At 35.1% G+C, this 23236-nt stretch overlaps 1 protein-coding gene across 1 annotated transcript in view; it reads right to left on the reverse strand.

The window, feature by feature from the left end:
• The window catches only part of LOC129216380 (neurexin-1-like), a 220926-nt gene that overhangs the window by 108725 nt on the left and 88965 nt on the right, over positions 1 to 23236 (reverse strand). The window contains exon 4 of the mRNA XM_054850595.1: positions 1455 to 1765. Within this exon, the coding sequence (XP_054706570.1) occupies positions 1455 to 1765 (311 nt within the window). The remainder of the gene's footprint in view (positions 1 to 1454; positions 1766 to 23236) is intronic.

Consider the following 23236-nt stretch of genomic DNA (forward strand, 5'->3'; position numbering starts at 1 on the left):
TAGGGCATTGAAGTAGTGGAAATTCGCGCCGGTCTTTCTGACCCTCCCTGTAATTAGGGCTATAATTGATATTTTGGAAAATACATACGTGATGATACAAAAGCATTTTTTTTTCTTAATTTACATTGATGTTATTCACAATGTTTTAATAAAAACGGTTTATGAAAGTATCACATTTAAATCTACATTAGAGGCAATTATTCTAGCCAATTCAAATAATCTTAATATTTTACGGGGTAATCATCAAGTATTTTCACTAATGATAAAAGTTTGTCATACAAAAACAATGACTTTGTAAACTCGAAGAATGTTAAAATCTCGCTGCTTATTGTTCAGGCCCGTCATTGAAAGTTGGGTGGGGGAGGGGGGGGGGGGGACGGGTCAATTATCTCCGTTTCCAATTTCAGAAACGTAATGTTCTTATGCCGTTGCGTGTTTATTTTGTACCTTTTTCCTGCAGTATATTGAGTATATACTATTGTGAAACTCTGAGAAGTTAAGCTCCGACTCTTACAATGTTTACCTCTGTTTCAGTAAATAGGGAGGGGTAATTGGCGCTAAATTGAGTTGAGAAACTTTCTTAGTAGTTTTTCAAAAATATTCCAACTGAAATCCAAGCCAATAACATGTCTATTTTTCACTAAACTCCCCTAAAACAGGTAAACATATTCAGGTAATCTCAGCTCAACTAACCAGAGCTGCACTATACGGGGTATTCTCAACCGCTTTTCCGCCGGACCGCAGCAGTTCGTGAGGAAAATTTGACTCTCGAGGATTTTTCTACACTCAAGTTAAAAAAAAATCCCTATTCAAAATAAATCCTCATATATATATAATAGCGAATGATCGAGTAACGCCGACGTCATCAACAATGAAACTCGCGCCACGGCAGGCTAATTTGGTAATATTTTTTGGTAATGTTTGACATGCAAGGAAGTGCTTTATTTTTACAGGACTGAACTGGATCCGGTAACTTAACTGTTTTACTGGTAAGACGGTAATTTTAGAGAATGAAGAAACGAAAAAGTATGTTATTCACAACAACGCTATATCAACTGGAGTTTAGGGTTAATCCACTGGTGTTATTGTTAAAACTTCAACTATCAAAATATCACCAACACATGTAGAAGCAATTTTCACTCGTCATACCTTGACGGGCGATTTTCTAGCTCTAATAATGATAATAATTTGGTTTTACGCGACATTTCAAGCCTAATTTCTGTTTTATTTATGTCAGTGGATTTTCCCAACGATTTATTTACTTATGCGGAATAATAGCGGAACATTTAAAACACATAGGTCATTTCGAGGAATCTCATGCCATCGCACAGTGCAACCAGGGTAGTATCACTATTTTTTTTTTTGTCTATAAGCTCGTTTGAGATTTCGTTTATTAGAGTCTAAAAAAATAAAAAAAAAGAAAGAAGATTTAATATAATTTTTTTAAAACTTACTTCTCGAACTTTTCTGTGCACTACAATCCTGTGCCATTGGTTATCGTCGAAGCGAACCTTGGCTGGACGCACCACTTTCTCGACGTTTCCGGAGCCGATTTTGACGTGCACGGCCACCCCGCCCCCCTTCAGGGCGACGTGCAAAAAATCGTCTCCGTGTTGAGCCAGAAATAGCAGACCAGCAGACTGTCTGCTTCTGAATTGCAAAGAGAGTCGGTCGCTCGCACCTACCAAGGGTTCTCCTCCGCCTCCTCCGACCCCAAAGTGCAAGTACTCTGAGCCGGTGAAGCTTGCTTCCGAAGGAGGTCGCTCTGAAAATAAATGAATGATTCTTGTAAATAAATGAATAAATAGATTACAGACATGGATAAAAGGAAAAGAATTAAATTATTTGTCAAGCTTGCAAAACTATGTTTACGTTTCGTCAACTGGGGTAAAGCTTGACCACGGAGAGATGGCGGGTGAACTCGAAGTGGTAATGGGTCTCTTCATTTTGTAATAGGTAGGATCAGCGAGAACACGAGACTCGATTTTGCCTATTACAAAATGAAGTGGTCCGTTTTCACTTCCAGTTCACACACCTATCTCTCCGTGTAAAAGCTTTATCTTCTGTTTTTTTTTTCCAGGTAATATTGGCCCCAAAACCAAAAAGTCAATTTACACTAGTAGTAATAATTAAGTCAAGTCAGTGCTGCCCCCTTTTAGCTCCATGAAATCAAGAAGTGTTAATCACTCTTCTACATATGTATGAAACCATATAGACAGTTTCTTTTTGCTTGTTGGGCCAATGTTACCCGCAAAGGCCCAAAGTTACCTCAGTTGACGGCATCTCATGTTCATTTCACTCTTAACATTGTACTGATGACCAAAAGATTTCTCACAGACTTTCAGAGCGCGTCATTTTGGCTCAACCTAATTCAGGGACTCATTCAACTCTAACAAAATTCGATCAAATCGAACAAAATTGAGTTCAATGAGTCCCATAATCATCTCGGCTTCGTGTTGCCATTCTCCTAATCACTTTTTTATTCAATTACAAAAAAAAAAAAAAAAAAAACTTTCATCCAGAAATCCGCGGTTTGTTGATTGCGATAAGACGTCGTTAAGACAAAAACTCGATTTTAGCTACCTACGCATTGCTTCTTCCAGTCTTCCAGCAAGAAGTTTAACCGAACTTTAAAAACATATTTTCTTGGAATTAGACATCTAGAATGATAAATTTCTGTTTAAAATTATGGATATTTAGCTCGAATTCGCATAAAGAATCTGCCTTCGTAGAAGAAAATTGATCATTGAAGATTTAAGAATTTGTCGCGTCCTTTCTCAATCGTCAAACATTGTTTGCAAATCATCAAATCATTATATGACTACGATGCACATTAAATATCACTCCTAATGTAGCATTTTCGAAGTCCCATCCCAGTTCCGAATTCCTACAACAATAAATGCATTAATTTTATTTGCTGCAAAAACGAAATAATCCGATGCCATTAAAATTTTGGCACTCGTGGCTCAGTCGTCGAGAGAGGAAATCAAAACGAACCCACTTTCATTCGCGTTTTCAGAATCTCTGCCCCCCCCCCCTCAGCAGGAAGAAACGATGTGCAGCTGAAGTGATTACGATTCGTCAGGGCGTCTTTTGTTTCCGTTCTCCATCGTTTACGGTTTCTAAATGCAGCCGAAGCCTCCGTAGACAAATTGGATAAACATTCCTCGGCGAACGGAGGACTAGGATGTCGATGTTTACCCATTAATATCTTTTAAGAGGACGAATTGTTCTTGAACTGCCTCTGTGTCGGAGTATTTGTGAGAAAAAATGGCTTTTCTTTTCTGATTCCTTTGCAGTCCTAATCCTTTATCAATCATTTAGTTTAGAAACTTTTCAGCTATTGAATTAATTCATTGGTTCTACAGTACAGTGAAGATTATTACTTGATCATGTCCTTTCTTCCAGATTGAGTTCTTACACTTCTATTGACTAGACCAGTAATGTCCAATCTACTGTCCACGCGCTGCATACGGCCCGCGAAGCTGATCCATGTGGCCCGCTGTTTTGTCTAACGCTACAAATCGAAAAGCACGATCAACAAAACTGTTAGAAATTCGGAGACAAATACAGACCTGTGACCCAAACAGGATGAAAAAATATTGCAATTACATGGCTGTGTGAACACAACATTTTTAGTATATTGTACTACACCTGAAAGCTTTCCCATGTATTTTTGTGTCTATATAGCAGACTAATTTAATTTGTTGACTTAAATTAACTGAACATGCTGAATTTAGCTTCCAATGCTTTTTCTTTTTTTCTGCATACAGTATTTTGCTTTCTCAAAAATACTGAATTAAGCAAAAATTCTGAAAAATCCAATATCTGCAAGTATTCTGAAATTGGTTACTGAAAAACAGAGGCATTTAATAAAAGAAATATATTAATAATAACAGCAATTGTTAGTTTTCAATTTTCTTTCCTTTTCCATATCTTCCCATGCTATTTAGAAAAAAAAAAATATTTTGAAATTTTATGCGCGCCTGACCCGCGAGAATCACTTTAATATAAGGTGCGGCCCTCGGGTAGAAAAAGGTTGGACACCACTGGACTAGACTATTTAACTCTCGTCCAGACTTCTGAATAGCAGACTGAATCCTTCTTACTGCTATTTTCACCATCCGAGTTAAACCTCAGTCAGACAGCCAAACCGCCAATTGAAGTCTTTTGATTGGTCGACGAAGACTTCGACAGTTCAGAACGGACGTGCACCATCCAAGTTGAACCTCACTCAGACACCTGAACCGTCGCGTCAACCAATCAGAAGACTTCAATTGGATTGAAGTCTTCTGATTGGTTGAAGAAGGTTTCGACCGACGCGACGGTTCAGGTGTCTGAGTGAGGTTCAACTTGGATGGTGCACATCCGTTCTGAACTGTCGAAGTCTTCGTCGACCAATCAAAAGGCGCCTTCAATTGGCGGTTTGGCTGTATGCAGGCAGAGGTTCAATTGGATAGTGAACATGGCCGTTGTTAGTTGCAAAAGGTTTTTACCTGCAGTTTGGCTGTTAGACTGAGGGTCGTATCGTCTGGTGAATGTGGCCGTTAATGACCTTAACTAATCAATTTTTACTTTCCGAAAACAGAATCACTTTTCGAAGTCCCTAAATTCGTTAAAATGTGCAGTTAATGGAGCAAAATTTCTTTTCGTTGCGATTTTTACTTCTTGGACTATGTAAAGGAAGTGTTGTATCAAAGGAAAATTTTCCACTCAAATTTTATTGTAAATTTTCATGTTGATCATCCTTGAATATATTTCAACTTTTTTTCGTGACACAGTGGCGCAGCAAAGGGGGGAGGGGCAGAGCTATTGGTTTTAACTTAAATGCAAATTCTACTGCAGTAGATTTTGCATATGAAGGGGCTGTTTTAATCAAAAAATCCTTTCACAAGTATTTTTGATCAACAACCCACACCCCCCAGAAGATATTTTTCATCAAAAAACCTCATCCAGAAGGTATCTTTCATCAGGAAAACCCCTCCAGAAGGTGAGTAAAAACGACAACAACGTGCATAAAGTACAAATAAAGTAATAAAATAGAGTTAAAAACTCAGCAAACAGCTGTTTCGATTTTTCTTCTGCCAAGGTTATTCATGGGTGTTCCTCGATTTATGATTTAGATTTTTGGGAATCCTATTACATTTGGAAAAATTCTGCTTCAATAGTTAATAATTTGTCGACTATTCCCCCTTTCCCCAGTGTTTGGAAATCTTATCTTTAAAAACTTTTTTCTGTTTGTGACGTTTTTCCGCACTATTGGTGTCGTTGCTGTTCTGTGACGCATGTGTTTCCCCATGTCTATTTACTTTGTTTCCTTCCATTTTTGTTCATTTGTCGTTCAGTCTACATTGTGTGGACTTTTCGTTTTTCTTTTATGCACTGATGAAGGGGCTTGCATATGACAGCCCTGAAACAGCTGTTTGCTCAGTTTTTAACTCTATTTTATTACTTTATTTGTACTTTATGTCGTTGCTGTCGTCTTTACTAATTCCATAGTGCAAAGTTTTCGACTGCTTTTTTACAATACAACCCTCCAGAAGGTATTTATGACTGCGCTAGTGTCGTGATATCATTACACAAATAATATGAAGAACCAAAAATTTCCTTGTTAACTATACCTGAAATCATCTGGGCAAGTTTTGTCGAGACGTTTGTTGAGTTGATACGTTATTAGGACTGATAATGTGAATAAAAAGAACAATAACCTGATCAACATCGCCGCACCGAAGGGGGAAAAAAACAATAAAACTTTAAATAGTAATTGCGTGGATTAATTTTTGACATTCTGGCTTTGAGATGAAACTTCTGACCTTTCAAACTAGCTATTCCAAATTTCTCTGCAACAAGTGGGAATGATTCGTCTGGGTCCCCCCCCCACACACACTTACATGCATACCCTTACACGCTTACAAACACCTACACACGCACACACCCACACACACGCGCCTACATACACACGCCTACACACACACGCCTACACACACATCACTACGCACCTAGTCACACACCACTAGACACCTACACACACTCCACTACACACCTACACACACACCCACACACATGACACAGAAATAGACGTTGCCCTCATATATAAATGTAGATTATTCTTTTCTTCAGCAGTACATTTATCCTTTTTATAATGTTCATAATAATCACTGAGATATCGACCCAAAGACAGCTGTCACTGTTTCCCTCTCGCTTTAAACTAAACCGATCTTTGTTGATGAAAGCTTAAACATTAAATGCCGAAGTCTGCTTCTGTACACAGGCCCGATTGAAAAAGGAACATCACACACCCAAGCACGACAAGATCGTTTTCTTAAAAAAGACAAGATTATAGAAAAATAAACTGTATCAAAATGCTATTTTGCATCTCATAAAGAACTCTGCGACTTTTTTTCTTTGTAAAAGCGAAAGTCATTCAGCTGCAGTTTCCCTTAAACATAATCATCGCTCATACTTATTTCGACACATTTCCATCTTAACAAATCTGGATACATTTGCATGGATATTGCCTCCCAAAGGACGTTTCGTCCTCTCCGGAAAAAATATGGAAGATGGAGGGAGAAAAAAAAAAGCAATAAATCGCGCCGAATTCCTTTAAAAGACAACCATTTGCGTAAACTGCTTTAGGAAACTGTTCTGATTTTCCTACTTTTTCTTATATGACCGAACTTCTCGGAGTACATTTGATGTTCCAAGAGGATGGTTATGTAAAGTAGCTTGAAGACAGCACAAATGCCGCAGTTAAAAAAGCATACAAGCGATGGAAGAAATTTTTAGCCGAGTCCAGCAAATCATTTGCATTTTCCGAATCAGATTTTGGTGTGAGAAAACAAGGCTGCCATTGGCAGAAGGACAAACTGGATGTCTTTGAATCATCATCAGAGAATACTGACTTCATGGAGAGTTAAGTAAAACAAAATACCAAATCTGTTCTTCAAATTAACAAATGAAGAATGCTCGTATCTTCTTCGGCCCGGGAAAAGATCAGAAACTTTATTTGAAAAAAAAAAGAGTCATCGAAAGCTTATCTCTTGTTTCTATTATGAAATCATTTAATTTTGGAGAAGCTTATGCTAAGTAGAAAATGTTTTCCAACATAAATAAATAAATGGGCACATCATGGGAATGATTGTAAGATGCCTTTTATAAAACCCATGCTCTGCTCATGAATATTTCTTCCGAAATCATATTCATGCATATTTTCCAACATTTTTCATAATAATGATTAATTCAGTCTGATTTCTGTCTCAAGTATGTCCAACTTCTGTCAGGGATATGTGTTGTAGTAACGTATGGTGATGGGAGATAAGCCTTGAAACCAAGTAATGATCATCCTTCACCTCGAGATAACAAAAATTTACTTTTGACTTGTGGCAACAGCGTAAAAATAGAATAAGATATTGTTTACTAAGATGAAGGTGATTTGATAAGAATTTAAATTAGATAAATGTAAATAGTGTCAATAAATTTGTTTTTTAATTTAAGCTTTTTCCTTCAAGAACGATAACAACTTTTATATTACTGTGCAGATAATTGGCTCAAATTAAGTGGAAAAATGTGTTACGAGACGCTAACATATGAGGCAGTGAGAAGCAAAGGAATGTAAGTGGACATTTTCAAGTTTTGAGTAAAACGCGTTTAAAGCTATCATCCTAGGTAGGCTTTCATTGATTTTTTTTTCTAAATCATGCTCTAGAGCAGCAATAACCAGGGCTACTAGTACCATCTCTTGCCTTAAGACGGAGGAGAGGTTCACCTACCATGTGTACTGGTTATCTCCAAATTTTCAATTTTACCACTTACATCCCTTTGCTTTTGCTCCTCACTGCCTCATATGGCTTAACAGAAATCTAATCTGTTATGCTCGGAGATTCCATCCCATACAAAATATGTGCAAACAAAGTAACGCATGTAGGACACAGGGAACAGTGGTAAGTAATAAATCAATTTCTCTAATGTGAACAGGAAGTCCAAGGATACTAACGGTGTAAAAGGGATAGAATATTATTTTTACTGTATAACGTATAAAACATGAATTGTACAGATAAAGGAAGTTTGTTTTTAGCTTGGCAACTTGCTTTCAATGAACTTTAATTTACTTTTCATTTGTTATTTCCTATTTTGATTATTCCTCTACTTTTAAGTTTGATACACATTTTGTTGATATTTTATTTCTCATTGATCAGTTACCTACCTTTAGTAATTTGAAATTATCAATCTGCCATGAGTTTCTCTCAAACTTTTCATCAACTTATCTTTCTTCAATGTTAGCTACTTGTTACACTATCACTTATGTGAGCTTGTGAGCATCAGTCACTTGCAATTAGCATGTCATTACAACACTTTATACTTCCTTATATCTATTTTTACCTGAGCATAAACTTCTCTTAAATGTGAATTCGCATAGTAAACTACGGCAAAACCTCTGCGAAATAATTTGCCCTAGTAATTCACCACCGTTTTATTGTATTTTTTGTATCAATGGTTCATGAATAAAGTACAAATAAACTGAAGGAATTTGACGCATAAAACAAAATTTTAAAAGTATATTCAAATTCAGGTTAAAAATACTTTTGAAGTAAACCTTTTAACTCTGGAGAAAGTTTTCACCTTTATTCTAATTTGTGGATCTGTGTTCATCACAGCCGACTAATACTGCATTTGACCCTGAAGAAACTTTCTGAAGATTTCTCCCATCGGAGCAGGAGGGGAAATGTTTCTCGCCAATAGGGTCAGGAGAATTGATTGTTCTTCGAGCGAACATTCTGTTTTATGCGGGGGTCTTTTCTATGGTAATTTTCGCCGGCGACGAATTTGCATGGGAGCATTGCTGTTTCTTAGAGGAAGATATGGAATGAAAATGGATGCCGAAGAAAGATTTTGGAAAGCAGCGCATGGTGGAGGAAGAGCGTAGAAGGAAAAGCACATAAAATACAGATATTCTTTACAAATCGTGAAAAATGTTGTTCACTTATTCAACTTATCTGGGCACGTGTTCGTTTGTCATCTGTAGATCAAATTCATGGAGTATTTCTCGAGATTTCGCTGTATTCTCAAACGTTCCGTTTGAAAGTTGACGCTTCGAAAATGTTCTTCGGCTTTATTCGAAGTTAGTGGAACGCAATGCAATGCAAATTATGGAAAATTCTGTGTTTCTTCGATGGATAAATGTCGAAGTAGAGAAACAGGGAGTCATTTCCATGTTTGAAAACACATTACGACAAATATCTTGAAGAGACTTATTACTCAGCTACATATACATCTTTCCGCAATTTGAAGCTGCACCTGCTTAAAATATAAGCTTCAAGTGAGTTTTAAAATAAATAACAGGAGGTATCAGAATAATACCAGAGAAACATGAAAAAATATATTTCCGTCTCAAAAAATAAATAAGTTGATTTCTCAGACTCCTGCTGAAAAGTGGAAAAAAGAAAGGATTATTATTTTAGTTAGATTAACGCTACTTTTGTGTTATGAAGTACAACACTTTCTGGAGGAGACCGCTACTAAAGTGCTAACAAATCAGTACAGTACTTTTAATGTCGCTCGTGACTGCTTAAAACGATTCCAGTTAAACATTTTTTCCTGAACTTTGCGTCAGCGAGTTATTTTTCTCGAAAGCTTTTGGTTTCGAACTCCGGTGAAACAGTCGTTACTTTTTTACTTTTAAGACGATGAGGTGAAGTAATGATTCAGGTGATATTGAGACGGAGACGTCTAACGCGTTGAACTACAGAAAACAACTGGAATGCTGACTTAATCAGTGCCAGCGAAAAAGTTTTCAGTCAAGAGCAGAAGTAGCTAAATGATAAAGTCAATTCGCGATAATTCGAAATCCGATAACTCAAATATTAACATAACTCGAAGTTTTTATCAAATCCCGACCCCTTTGTCTTTAATTCCATACTAATTATTCTCAGTATCTCGAAGTTAACTTCCTTTAACTCGAAGTTGTTTTAAAGATGACTCTAAATTTATTTCGAAAGAACGAAAAAAGAAAGAAAGAAAGAGAGAAACAAGTGACTATGAGAGAAAAACTATTTCACCTTCACTTACAATTCCTGCACAACAGACCTCTAAAGCAAGAATACACCTGTTGAGCAAATGTGCGATGAAGGAGTTACACGTATGGAAATGAATTACCTTTTACTTTCTTCTATATCTAATACTAGCAAAAATACCCGGCGTTGCCTGGGTCAGTAATAATTATGAGAAACAATCGTTACTTGCCCTTGCTTTCTGTTTTAAGCGAAAGAATTTAAAACAAACCTTTTTGACGTGATTAAAAATCGAGCTTCTTCCTTACTCATTACACTAAAATAGCAATAAGTATAAAGAACAAAATAATATCCAATTATAAACGAAAGCACGACATTTAAGCATATACAAATTTGAAGAATTTCCGAAATATGAAGTTCTGAAGCTGAGAAACATTATTACGTAGTCTTTGGGCTCAAAAAGTGCGACGGTGGAAAAAACTGCCAAATGCATCAGCTACTGAAATCTTTCTGAACAAATTCTGGCGATATTTCTGCTGGTTGGTTGGATATAGTGAGCAAGTGTCGAATCAGCATAAATAATAATAATAAACCATTAACTACATAAGTTCCGTTTAAAATTAAAATGATCAGCCAAATCCATTTATTTTTAGCCAATCATGTGGAAAAACGTTACTTTAAGATTTGACTTGAGAAAAGCCTCAAAAAGTCAGACGAAACGCAAAAATATTCAACAATACAACAATGCTTGGGAGTTGAGATGACACATTAAATGATGACTTGGGTTGATGAAAGCCTTCGAACAGGGAACAAAAAAGCTCATAACTCGTTTTTTATACAAATTAGAAACTTCGAACAGATGCTATCTTCAGCATAAAAATTGGCACTTTCGATGGACATATAATGTTAATATGTGCACGTTTTTTTCCACCCCCATATTGGGGCATTTATGCGAAAATTGGGACTAAAATTAGAATAAAAAGGGAACTATCAATCGGATTTTTTTCGAACTGGTCTATAAACCTTCCCAGTACTAAACTGAACAAACGGTGAAAGTTTCAGCCAAATCTGTCGGGTAGTTTCTGAGATCTTAGGGAACAAATTTACCAAACTCCATTTTTATATATTAAGAATATAGAAGAAAGTATTGGATTCGTGCAAATTTTCGAATTTCGAATTTTGACGGATTCGAACGTTTTGAGGTGTGCTGAGTCCATTTCGACCATTTTTGGAAAATGTCTGTCTGTCTGTGTGTGTGTGTATGTGTGTATGTGTGTGTGTGTGTGTGTGTGTGTGTGTGTGTGTGTGTGTGTGTGTGTGTGTGTATGTGTGTCACGTCTGTGTGTGACCAGTTTTTTGTGGCCGCTCTACAACAAAAACTACCGCATGAAATCGAACGAAATTTAGTACACATATGTGCCCCTATGTGAACTTGTGCCCATTAGTTTTTGGCGCGAATTTCTCCAAGGGGGGTGGAGCAATGGGACGTTTTTCGAGTTACGCGTGCTTGCTATTCCTCAGGAAGTAACTGGCGGAATCAAACAAAATTTTTTCCATATGTTGGTATTAACAGGAACAGGTGCTGATTAAATTTTGGTGTCAATAACTCAAACGGGGGTTGAGCTATAGAACGTTTTTTGTCGTCAATTGTGATTGCTGTATCTCAAGAAATAATGAACGGAATGAAAGAAAAATTTATCGGCAAGTAGCTCTTAGTGGGTATAAGAACTGATTTTATTTTTGTGTCAACAGCTAAAAAGGGGGTAGCGCAATCACCCGTTCTTTTTTTCCATTTTGAGTGCCCTATCTCAAGATGTAATGCTACGTTCTGGTTGAAATTTGGAATATATGTGAATCCATATGTAAACAGGCTTTGGTTCCATTTTGACGTCGATCGCTCCAAGAGGTGTTGATTTTTTTTTTTTTTTTGTTTGCGAATAAAAATATTTTTATTAATGCAACAATAAGAAAGATAAATCGTAATAGATTGTCGTCTGCGTATTTCTCGTGATTTTAATTGTATGGAAATGATAGGAAATATTATCTCAATGATTTAAAATTTTTAACTGTTGCCATCTTATGTTTGTTAACAAATAAAATATTTGTAATTAATTCAAGCAAGGCTTTTAAAATAACTTTCAATTTTCGCTCTTTGCTTTGCTTTTGCAATAATTCAGACATTGGGATAGTCGTCAAGTTTTTGCATGTGTAATTTTGTTTTTGTTGGGAATATTGCTTCCTCGTCAAGCATGGGGAGGGATCAGAAAAAAAAAAAAAAAATATAGAAGAAAGTTTCGTGATGGCCACAACATACTAGTTTTCTTTTGTTGTACTGTACGGTTTACACTTTGACATGTTGCTAGACTACGAATTTGCTTTTAAGCTGTCAAGTTGTAAAAGGTCAACTAATTGTACCTTTATTCAAAGGCTGACCTAAGTTAAGATGCGTTCCCCTTCATTCTTTAGTTCGATCAGTTGCTGATAAGTTCCTGGGAGACAGAGTGAGTTTTCTTTACTGTGAAATATGTCTTAAGCAAATAATCTGTCGATGATCTTAAAAGAAAAAGAGATACTTCTAAAGCGGTAGAATTCATGAATCTGAATTAGAAACAAATAAAGATGTGCATCTCTCCAGGATATGCATCTTTCCTGAAGTAGAATCAGCTCCATTCAAGTGGTTTCAGCAGTGTCGAAATCAAATCCATGCTTCTGATTTTTTTTCTCTCAATATTTCTGATTAAACTGTGCATATTGTGCTTAAAAACTTTTAAGTTCGGTAATTTTGTCTGTTATATGTACATATTAATTAAAATATTCGATGGTTTTTAATATTAAATTGGAAAAAATCAAAACTAGTGGTAAGTCGAACTTTCGATAAGTCAAATTTTTCTTCGGTTCCTTTAGATTCGAGTTATTGTGAATTGACTGTAGTTTGCTATGTTTTTACTTCCTTGTGTGAAGGACAGAAAATAATGTATTCGCCAAAAAATTTCACTCAAGTTTCGACCTGGAATCACCCTTGGATATATCTTTTTTTTTGGCACGAAAAACACTATGCCGTAGAAGGTTGAAATTTTGAATTGAGACTCAATGGAGTGTCGTTCTGAACCTCCCTGTTAGGTTGCAGATAGATTTTCCAAAAGATGTGTTAGCACGTTCTTTCGGGATAATTTTCAGCTAGTTTCAATGCAGACTAAAATAATGTCATACATTTGCTACCACTTGGGGATATATCACTTAGTTTTTGGTCATGAGGGTTTTTCTGGCGACAACTGATATATCGAATCTAGTGTCAGTTTGGCACTATCAAGCAAAATATAAACTGTATAAACGTTAAAATAGTCGATTGTCGGAAAATTAAAACTTTTAAGTCTTTTCTGCTTCGGTTCGGGACAAGCTAGGGGTAGAATAATTTAAATTGTGATTTTGCTCACCCTAAGGCACTATTATAGCCTGCCTTTTCTTAATTCTTAGACGCTATTATATCGCATTTTTCTTCTTTATACATGTTCAATATAGTTTTTGTACTTATTTAGATATTAGACGCTAAAAAAAAAACAGCACCATTCTTTACATTTGAAAGTTTCATTCCCTATGCTTACTATGCTTTTAAAGATATAAGAAAGTTTCTGAAAGCTATACACTACAGAAGTATAACTTCTAACGCGCCTACAAACATGAATAAAAAAGTCCATTCTTTTATGTTATTAAAAAACATCGATTATTTAGACGTAGTTCACATCAGATTTTTTTTCTCAGTTATAACGTAGTATCAAACTACCTTATAACTTGTTATGTCTTATTATCCTCTTGACTTTCTACTTTTATATACTGCTTATTATAAGCATTAGGATTATGAAGATGGTCAAAGTGGTCAAGTACTTCCCAGTAGCCGCGTTTTTATAGGCAATTTCGACCCCGCAATAACCTGCTTTTCATCGGTTTCGCTTACCGGTTATTTACCGGGAAATGTGGGTTTCTCCCCCCCCCCCTCCTGCTTCCTTTTGGAGTAAATGAGGAGTGTTTACCCAGAATTCATTACGTGAAACAAGTTCGTCTACTTGTTGGGCATAGCAGCTAAGGATGCTGGGCAAAAACCGCTTTCTCTGGTACAATGGGCAACCTTTTTTTGGATGTAAAAGGGGAATTTCTCAAGCGGTTTTTTTCGAAGCCGGAGCGGGGATGTGTGAGGTATAAAAAGTTGTTGGGAACGAGGCTAGTCAGTTCTTACGTCAAATTAACTACGAACTCAGAAAAGGGCAAAACGAATTTTGGTTGCCCTTTCTTTTTTGGTACACATACCTCTAAAACTAATGAATGACTACTTATTTCGTTTAATGATACATGACTTAATCCTCAACTCCAACAATCCGATATTCGATGGTGTTTAACCTAAAAATTTTAAGTACTTTGACTTAAAACTTTGAGATATATAAACTAGTATTTTTGTAGATACTGTCGCTTACTAAGGTGGCGAAACAAGGAGATAGAACAGAAAAAAATTGATGACAGTCTGTCTATTCACTCACGGCAGAAGATTTTTAACTTTTAAACTTTGTAAACGGCATGTACTCTAAATCATCAAATCCTGTTTGCAGTAAATTGATGCATTCATTAGAATGTGCATGGCCCGAATTGCATTCATTGGAAGCCTTCGACGCTCGGAACTCGAGCAGCACATTCATCTTTAAGCCCCGGCGAGGGGTCCTTCTTGTAATGGCCGATGTTAATCACCCGGGGAACAAGGCGAGTCCACTTCTCTCTCTGTGTTTCCGGGAGTTTCCATGGTGATCCCGAAGGTCGATTCGTCGGGGCGCAAGACGAGGGCGTCGCCCAAGGTCGCCACTGGGGATCACGCCCCAGGACGGAGATTTTTGTGACAACATTAAATATAGCTCGCCCATTCCTCGATGTGCTATAAATGCGGTTGTCAAATTGGGAATCGGGCGATAGTTAGTGTCGGTTAGCCATTCACTGTTCGATGTTACCGACTGAGATACAAAGGTGAAAGCACTTCAAAAAAAAAAAAAAAAAGAAAGAAAGAAAGAAAAAGAAACTACAGACTTAAAATGAGTTTAGAACTTTCATTATTTTTTTGAATAGCTATTAACCAAACGTAAGCTTTATTTTAAAATAATGTAAGCTATTTCGAGATGTTAGTAGCAAAATCACATGTGGTAATCTTTGCGATGAGTATAAATCTGTTGATGACGAATCTAATGCGCATCAAATATCACGCCCGGATACCATTAAAACTCCAATTTTAGATTTCAGAATTTTATTAAAAATATTTGATTGATGAATGGTAAATATTTTTTGAATGTTTCTGTAATGGATTAGAGTGTATACACGAGTAAAATAGTTTATAAACAAGAAAAGAAGAGATGATACGACATTAGAGGAGACAGTTTGGCTGTCAAATTAAACTAAGAAAACCTTTTCCTCAGTACAGATTCATTTTGATGGTGGTAATGCTCTGTACTTGACGAGACGAAATCAGATAGTACCATGGGCCAGTCTCGGCAATGGCTCCAGCATCCATCTCTCGTCGGTGAGTTTCCTCACTTGAAGTAGTTACATACGAGTACACCCCTGATCCTCATTCAATAGTTCTTCATCGAAAGAACCATCTGTATAGCTAAAGACAAAATCATCTTTTTGAAATTGATTAATAGTATTAAGACTTTTTTGCCTTGATGACATTGCTCCAGTGGATTAGTTTCAACTGTGGTGCTCATCGGATGCGAGCAGTAAAAAGAGGTTCCTGACAACTGAAATTTTTTTTTGTGTTCGAGCTCAAGGGGAATTTTAATTTCACTATCAAATTGCATAGGAAAAGATCTTTTCAGTCTTGTATTACTATTATAACTTTTAAAAAGTTCTCCTGGTAATGTGTTCTGGCACACGACTATTTTTGTTTGTGAATTTAATCACGTTATATCTTCTTTTTTTCTCACGGCTATCAAGGCGAAACTCTTATAACCTTAAAATTATCAGCAGAAAACATTGCTCTAATGAGGATTTTTGCAGTTTTTGCTTAGAACATTATCTAGTTTCTCGTGTGTAGTCTGTAAAACTATACCCTTTAGAAGCATGCACCCAAATGTAAGTGGCATATTCCATAACCGGTCTACTGAGTGAAGTGTACGTTGTCTTTAAGGTTTTCGGAATGACTCCCTAGTTAAAGGTTTTTACGTTATCTTAACTATCTTAACTTATTATTCGATCTATCAGTTTTCGACACGAATCTTTAATTTTGAACTTTTAATTCACTCTGCAATTCCATTCAGGGAGTGTTGAACAATGAATTCTATTCTTCTGCTCCCCTTCCTTTTAAAGAAAAATTTCTCCTCCCTCAGGCTTCACCTATGAAGTAGTGTCTTCAACTTCAATATTAGTTACCTCAACAAAATGATCAACTTGACTTGAAAAAGCACCCGAGGCAAATTATCTGCATTATTTTCATTTGTAAAGCCCGACAATATTCCTTTTCTGTACTCCTCGTTTTCATTTGAGCGTCCTGTGCTTCGCAGATAAACTAATTGCAAAATACAGTATGTTTTGAATTTATGCTCATCAATATGTGTAGCCTAGAATTGCATGCATGGTACAGTCTCATTGTTTAATTATTGTTCAAGACATAAATGGGTTGTTTATCGGTAAATTTTCTGTAATTTTGAATTTCCGTTTCTAAATACTGATTAGCGATGACAAAACCTAAAAAAATTACCACAATACGGAATTTACATGTTTATACTACGTTAATGTCAAGTGTGTGCACTATAGTGAAAAATGGAAGTCCCCCATTTTACAAGTTTGCGAATTGCACAAAACTAATTTGATGTATCGTTAAAATAAAAAAACAAATCCTGTAACAGTAGCGACAAGGTATGTCAAATGATTCAAAAGTTAGGAACGGTCAAAAACCTGAAAAATCCTTGAGAATAGCGTATCCTTCAAAATTTCAGAGAGATAATTACACGATTATCATTTATGAAAACGTTACACAAAAGTTATGTTTCGAGTCGATTTTTTTCCAACCAATCAGTTTTTGCAATAAGTTGTCAAGTTCTCTGCCATTGGGGGAAAAAAAAGTTTTTCACTACGAGACACATCGAGACGTCTAGCAGCATCAGCCTGCGACAATCCCATTTCCATCCATCTAACTGCTCTCCACCTTAACGAATCGAGTAAACGACATCTCTGAGACATTTTCTTAACTCTATTGATTATTGTCACCGAAACTGCCTACAACAGTGAAAATCAACACAAGTTACACACAAAAGTACGAAAGCTAGATATTTGCATATTTTTTTCTCACTCGTAAAAATACGTTCTTTTCTATGAAATAAAAGTAGTAGCTCTCGTTTTTTTATAAATGGTTTTGAAGTTAGTTATTATCATTTATGCAAACTATGCCTTTCATTGTTACTGCCATTTTTTTTTACGGTGAGCTTCGAAAAACATATTGTACCTTAACTTTTTGAGGCCAGTGTAGTTCTGCCATAGCCCTGGCTTTTGGGCGGTAATTTACTGCTAAACAATCAGTTTTTGTTCCTTAAATGTTACAGGCGTGAGAAAATATATGAGGCAGTGAGAAGCAAAGGGATGCAAGAGGACTATTTTAAGTTTCGATTAAAACAAGTTTAAAGATCAGATCCTTGGTAGGCTTTCATTGAAATTTTTTTCTAAATCATGCTGTACAGCAATCTCTTGCCCCAAGACAGAGGAGAAGTTCATCTACCATTTGTAATGGGTTATCTCCAAATTTTTAATTTTGCCACTTGCATCCTTTTGTTTCTCACTACCTCCATACGTATGAAATGCCATCTCATATGTATGTTCTTTTGTTAAAAACTATATAATACTAAACCAAAAACGAAATGATGCTTTACATATATAACCATGGTGAAATTTAATTCCTACTCCTATTATGCTTAATTATAATATTGCGAATGTTCCAAAATTGGAACATTCCAAAAATAAGGTCTGAGAAAATCAGTTGAAGAAGTAATTAACAGCTTAATAGCACAACTCAATTTCTCAAAATGCATATGTTGGCGTGTGTGTTCAAAGTATTTTCATTTGACTCGTAAACATTTTGAACGAGTCAATTTTCCAAATGAATGCTTTGGATCATGTGCTTAAAAGCAAATTCATTTGAATCGCAAATCTTCGATTGATCGCAATACAATTCTCTGTACTGGTGCACCTGGTTTGAAATAACAAACCTTACGATTAAGGGTTTTGAAAAAGGGATGTGGGTGTCAGTTTCGGAAGTATCCATAAATCGTTCCATCGAGTTTCTTCGAAGATCATTAAGCTCTCATTTCATCCCCATATGGCCGCAGTTAAAGTTGCCTGATTAATAATCGACCCTTCCCTGGAGGCGGAAGCGAATTCCCTATCGATGATGAAGTCTTCACCACCGGTATCGATGAAACCGGAAAATCGAGACACATTGTTGCCAAAAATTTGTTGCCCTACTGGTAGAACAGTCTGTGGGGCGGATCAATTTTTCTATACATCGATCCGATTAATGACTTCCCCGACCAAGCGGCGGGAAATGAATGTAGTTCGATATAAGTTGCCAAAGGGGATTGTTGTTTTTAATTTAACTCCTCAAACATGAATAAGTCTGCCAAGCAAATACTCTGTGAAGGGATTTCGATTTTTAATTTTTGCAGAAGTGTTAATAAGTTAAAGAAAAAAAAAATACCATTAAGTAAAATTTGTTTATGGGTTACAATACCAGTGTATATTTAAAATAGAAGAAACTAGATATGTTTGACGCATCCTTTCATTTTATTTTGGATGGTGTATTTAAACTTTGATTAGATAATTTATATATATAAGGACTTATAACAATTGAAAGTTTATCCTACGTTATTTCTAGTGGGGGTAAAAACGAAAATATTATTTTTTCCATTTTTGACAACGAAACATTTTCCCTTTTCTCTTATCAGTTTCAAATAAGTTGCAACTGAACTAACCACAGACAGATATCAACATTCACCGGCGATCTAGTAACAATATTTAGTTTATCGACAAAGTTTTTGTTATAAAAATGTTGACATTCACCAGCGAATGTCGATATCTACCAGGTTTCGATATTTCACAGTAACGCACTGTCCAACCACGGATTGTATGGAATTTTCAAACGTCCAGATGAACCGAATCTATCTGAATGAGGAAGAAAAGTAAAAATTTGATGCGTGTATTCCGCTCATTTGAATGAGACTCTGCTTCTGCAAAAGCTGACATCGCTAAAAATAATAGATTTGTCTATTTCCGGCTGTAAAACGGATGTTTGTCTTTCCATACAATCCGTGGTCAGACTATATATCTTTTTATTATTTAAAATAACCTACTTTTGAATGAAGGTTTTAGTGGATTCTTTTGCAACCTTGTTCAAAAATAAGCACCAAAGATTTTTTTTTTGGAGGATCAAATCATCTAGTTTCATTGCAATAAAATTTTTTATTGCAACATCTATCTTTAGATTCCAATTAAGTTTCCTTTCAAAATGATTCATTAGTTCTCATTAGTTTGAAAAAAAAAAAAAATAGCTTCATGTCCTATATTTTGTGAAATATGTCTAAGGAAGCAAAATTTTTTATGTATAGGTAACAGTTACAAAACAAATGACAAAGCTATTTTAACTTAATAATTTAAAACATATTATGAAAAAAATATAAAAAAACCCTTAGTCTAACTTCTGAGTTTTCACATCTTTGATAACGGGAGCAAACAGTTTCGGCAGTGTGGAAGTGAAATATCTACTTTCCGTTTAAAGAAAGCATTGAATAAATGTTTTGTTCTTTTCTTTTTTTTTATATTAAAAACGTAATTAACTATCCAATTCAAATGTAAATTTAAAATAAAAATGGCTAAGTACTTTTTCCCAATTGAAGCATTAAAAGAACAGGTTTGTATTTGTCAAAAAAAAAAAAAAAAAAAAAAAAGAATTGTTTGTGACAAATTATAGATTTTGCAATTAAAGATCTGTGTTCATGAATGCTGCATATTTACCTACATTTCTGCCTATCTTTTTCAAGTTTTCATTAATACTAATTAGTTCATTAATCGTAAAACTCTAAAATTAAAAGTACATGATCAAAAATAAATTATCTATGCAGCAAGAAATATACGTACTTGTATAAAATATACTTAAAAAAACCTTAATATTTTTAAAGAAAGTAAAAAAAAAAAAAAAAACTTTCGATGGTTACAAAATAAGCAATATAACAAAAAAAAAAAAAATAATATTCTAGATGAATTCATTTAAATATCTTTAGTTTCAAAAACTCTTAAATCAAACATTATTTAAATCCTTTAGTATCAAAACCAGCTCAACCTACAAATTTTCAAGTGCATTTTTTGCCCTCAAACTTTCATACTTATTTGTCTATACTATCACGCGAAGCGAATCGGAACGAATCCTTCCCACATCAAAAACCACTATCTCAAATCAGTTTTACTTCAAAGCCAGCTCAACCTATGCTTTACCATATCGCCATTATCAAAACTTACGGGTAACATCAGCAATATCATTGTAGTAAATTGCTTTTTATCAACTCAAAATGGGGAAACCACATGAATTCAACTGTAATTTAATAGAAAATCAATTCAAACTATTACTGAATACACAATTAATACAACTTTTCAATATTACTATTTACTAAAAATAAAACTAAGATAAGACCGATTTACTTCCAAACCAGTTCAATCCAAATCATTTTTACATGCAAATAATTAGACAAAGCTACTAAATTTAAAAACCGAGTTTATTCATTCTTGTACCGAAATTTTTTCTTACAACGAATTTTTTTTCAAACGAAAGAAAAAGCAGAATATTTTGGAAAAATTAAGTGGGAAGAACGAGAAATGTTTTTGTCGTTCCTGTAAAATTTGAAGTGGATCGAGCTGATTTCGATGCTAAACACAACATTTAGAGATTATTCATGCATATTTACCCCATCTATGCGTTTAAAGTTAAATAGTAACATAGAAACATTCAAAGAGCATCCAATCTGTTAGAAATTGCCAAAAGCAAAGAAGGAAATACAAATAATTAAAAAAATATCCATTCTAAGCAGTTAAAATAACGTACAAATATTCGATCCAAAACAAATTGCCAACAAATAAAAAAATAATCATCAAAATCGCTTCACTTTGGTTGCGTTCGACGAAACTCACCGGTCGACCGGTAAGTAACTGGTTACTAACCAAAGCGTTCTATGATCAACCGGTTACCACAGCGGTTACCATTCTAAGCAGTTGATTGGTTGATTGGAGAACGTGATCATTAGCTGTCACGTGATTAACTAACCGGTCGCTCTCGGTCGTGCTCGTCGAACGCACCCTAGGTGAGACGCTGTGAGTGGACAAAAAAAAAAAAAACATACATACGGTATGAACTGATAACCTTTTTAAAGTCGGTTAAAAAGGCATCAACTCGAAAAGAGAAAAAAAGAATCAATAAAATAAGAGTTACTGTCTACGGAAAATAATAATAATCTCTTATATAATTAAAAACTGAGCGTATCTATGTATGTCCAAGCTTCTTCTCCCGAACGACAGTGAACTGACCATCAAACCAAGTATCGATGGATTCGTAATCTTCCCGTCTTCATTTTTGGCTATTTAACATAATCCTCCGATAATAATTAGCGGAGATATCAGTTAAAAACTATTCGGAACTCCAGCGCTCGAATACGCTACCTTGCGGTGATTTACAAAACTGCAAATGAAGCGTTCCACGTGTGTCTGTTGACGTAAACACAGGCAGTTTGTTCTGAGTATTTATTAACGCAATCGATGTGTTTTAGTTTGCTTTCAGCTACAGAAATTAATTCGTCACTTAGTAGTATTCTCGAGCTTCTCAAAATAATGTTAGTTTTCATTATTTCCTTAATAATTGGTAAAAGCGAAAATACTGGATTAACAAACTTGGATAACGTTATACAAGGTAAAAAATTTTATTGTTTTGTATGAATTCGTAAGAATATGGGTTTTTTTTAATCTTAAATTAATTAAACTTACCATATTTTACAGCAGCATTTAGTTGGAATGGACAGTATGCAAAATATTTTCTTGAATATATTATCGTAGAACAAAATGAATAACCGAGAAAGAATTTACTTTATTCCTTTTATTCTCAGCTGAAAGGTATCGCCAAATTTGTTTAGGGTTATAATTTTGGTATTGTGCGAGCAAAGTAGCCTTGGCGAGATTTCGCGTTTTTAGTTAAACCATTTTTAATTTTTATCATGAGTGGAATAAAATGGTAGTAAGATTACAGAATTCGATAAGTGAAAGGAAATAATGGTCAATCAACTGAAAAGAAAACTACCACCATATATCCGTGAGAATTTTGTTGATGATTTGCATAACATGACACAATTAAATCGTAACTCAGAAATTAGAAAAATCGAAACAGAAAATTTTTAAATTAACCGATTCGAGAATTCAAGAGAAATAACTCAGCTACAAATGGAAAACAAGTGCTAGCCAAAGCAAAGCAAAGAAGTATCATCTTCTTTTGGTAATAATTTGTAATGTCATATTAAATTTTCTAGCATTAATTGTTATTCTTGTCAGGCCACAATTATTATTTAGTTTTATCAAGAATTGATAAATATCGAATTCAACATCGTGAAAATGGCTGCTTAGAACTATGAACTACGTACTTTGCATTAATGTTTGACGTTTAGTAATGCTTCTTGAATTCTCATTTCTTTCTACGTGGGCCAGAATATCCACAAGACTTTGAAAATTAATTAAAAAAGAATAAAGCGAAAAAATCATACGTACGAACAAAAATCACAACACTTTTAGCATTTTCTTCGTTACCATGTGCGTTTGTTTTAGTTTTCAATTCCGCCATTAGACAGTGACTTCAGTGCCCCCTATAGTTCGTTGGAGTTGCGAATTAATTATGAAGCTTGGATTTCGACATAAAATCCATATTTTTCGAAGGCTTTCCTCCATTCAAATTATTATTCAGTGCTTCTTCTCAACTTTCCGCAACATTGCTTTTATTAAAATCAAACCATAGACTAATAATAAGAGTAGACCGAGCTTTCTCATTCTTGCTGATGAAGAAAATTGGTTCATAGATGTATCATGTGACTGGTGGAAGGGCTTGGCGAAGACTTTGGCAGCATGGTTGCTAGATGGAAACATTATCTATAGTTTGGCACTCGACATGTATTTTAAGACGTAAT

Source organism: Uloborus diversus, chromosome 2, assembly GCF_026930045.1.
Source record: "Uloborus diversus isolate 005 chromosome 2, Udiv.v.3.1, whole genome shotgun sequence".
Classification (NCBI taxonomy): domain Eukaryota; kingdom Metazoa; phylum Arthropoda; class Arachnida; order Araneae; family Uloboridae; genus Uloborus; species Uloborus diversus.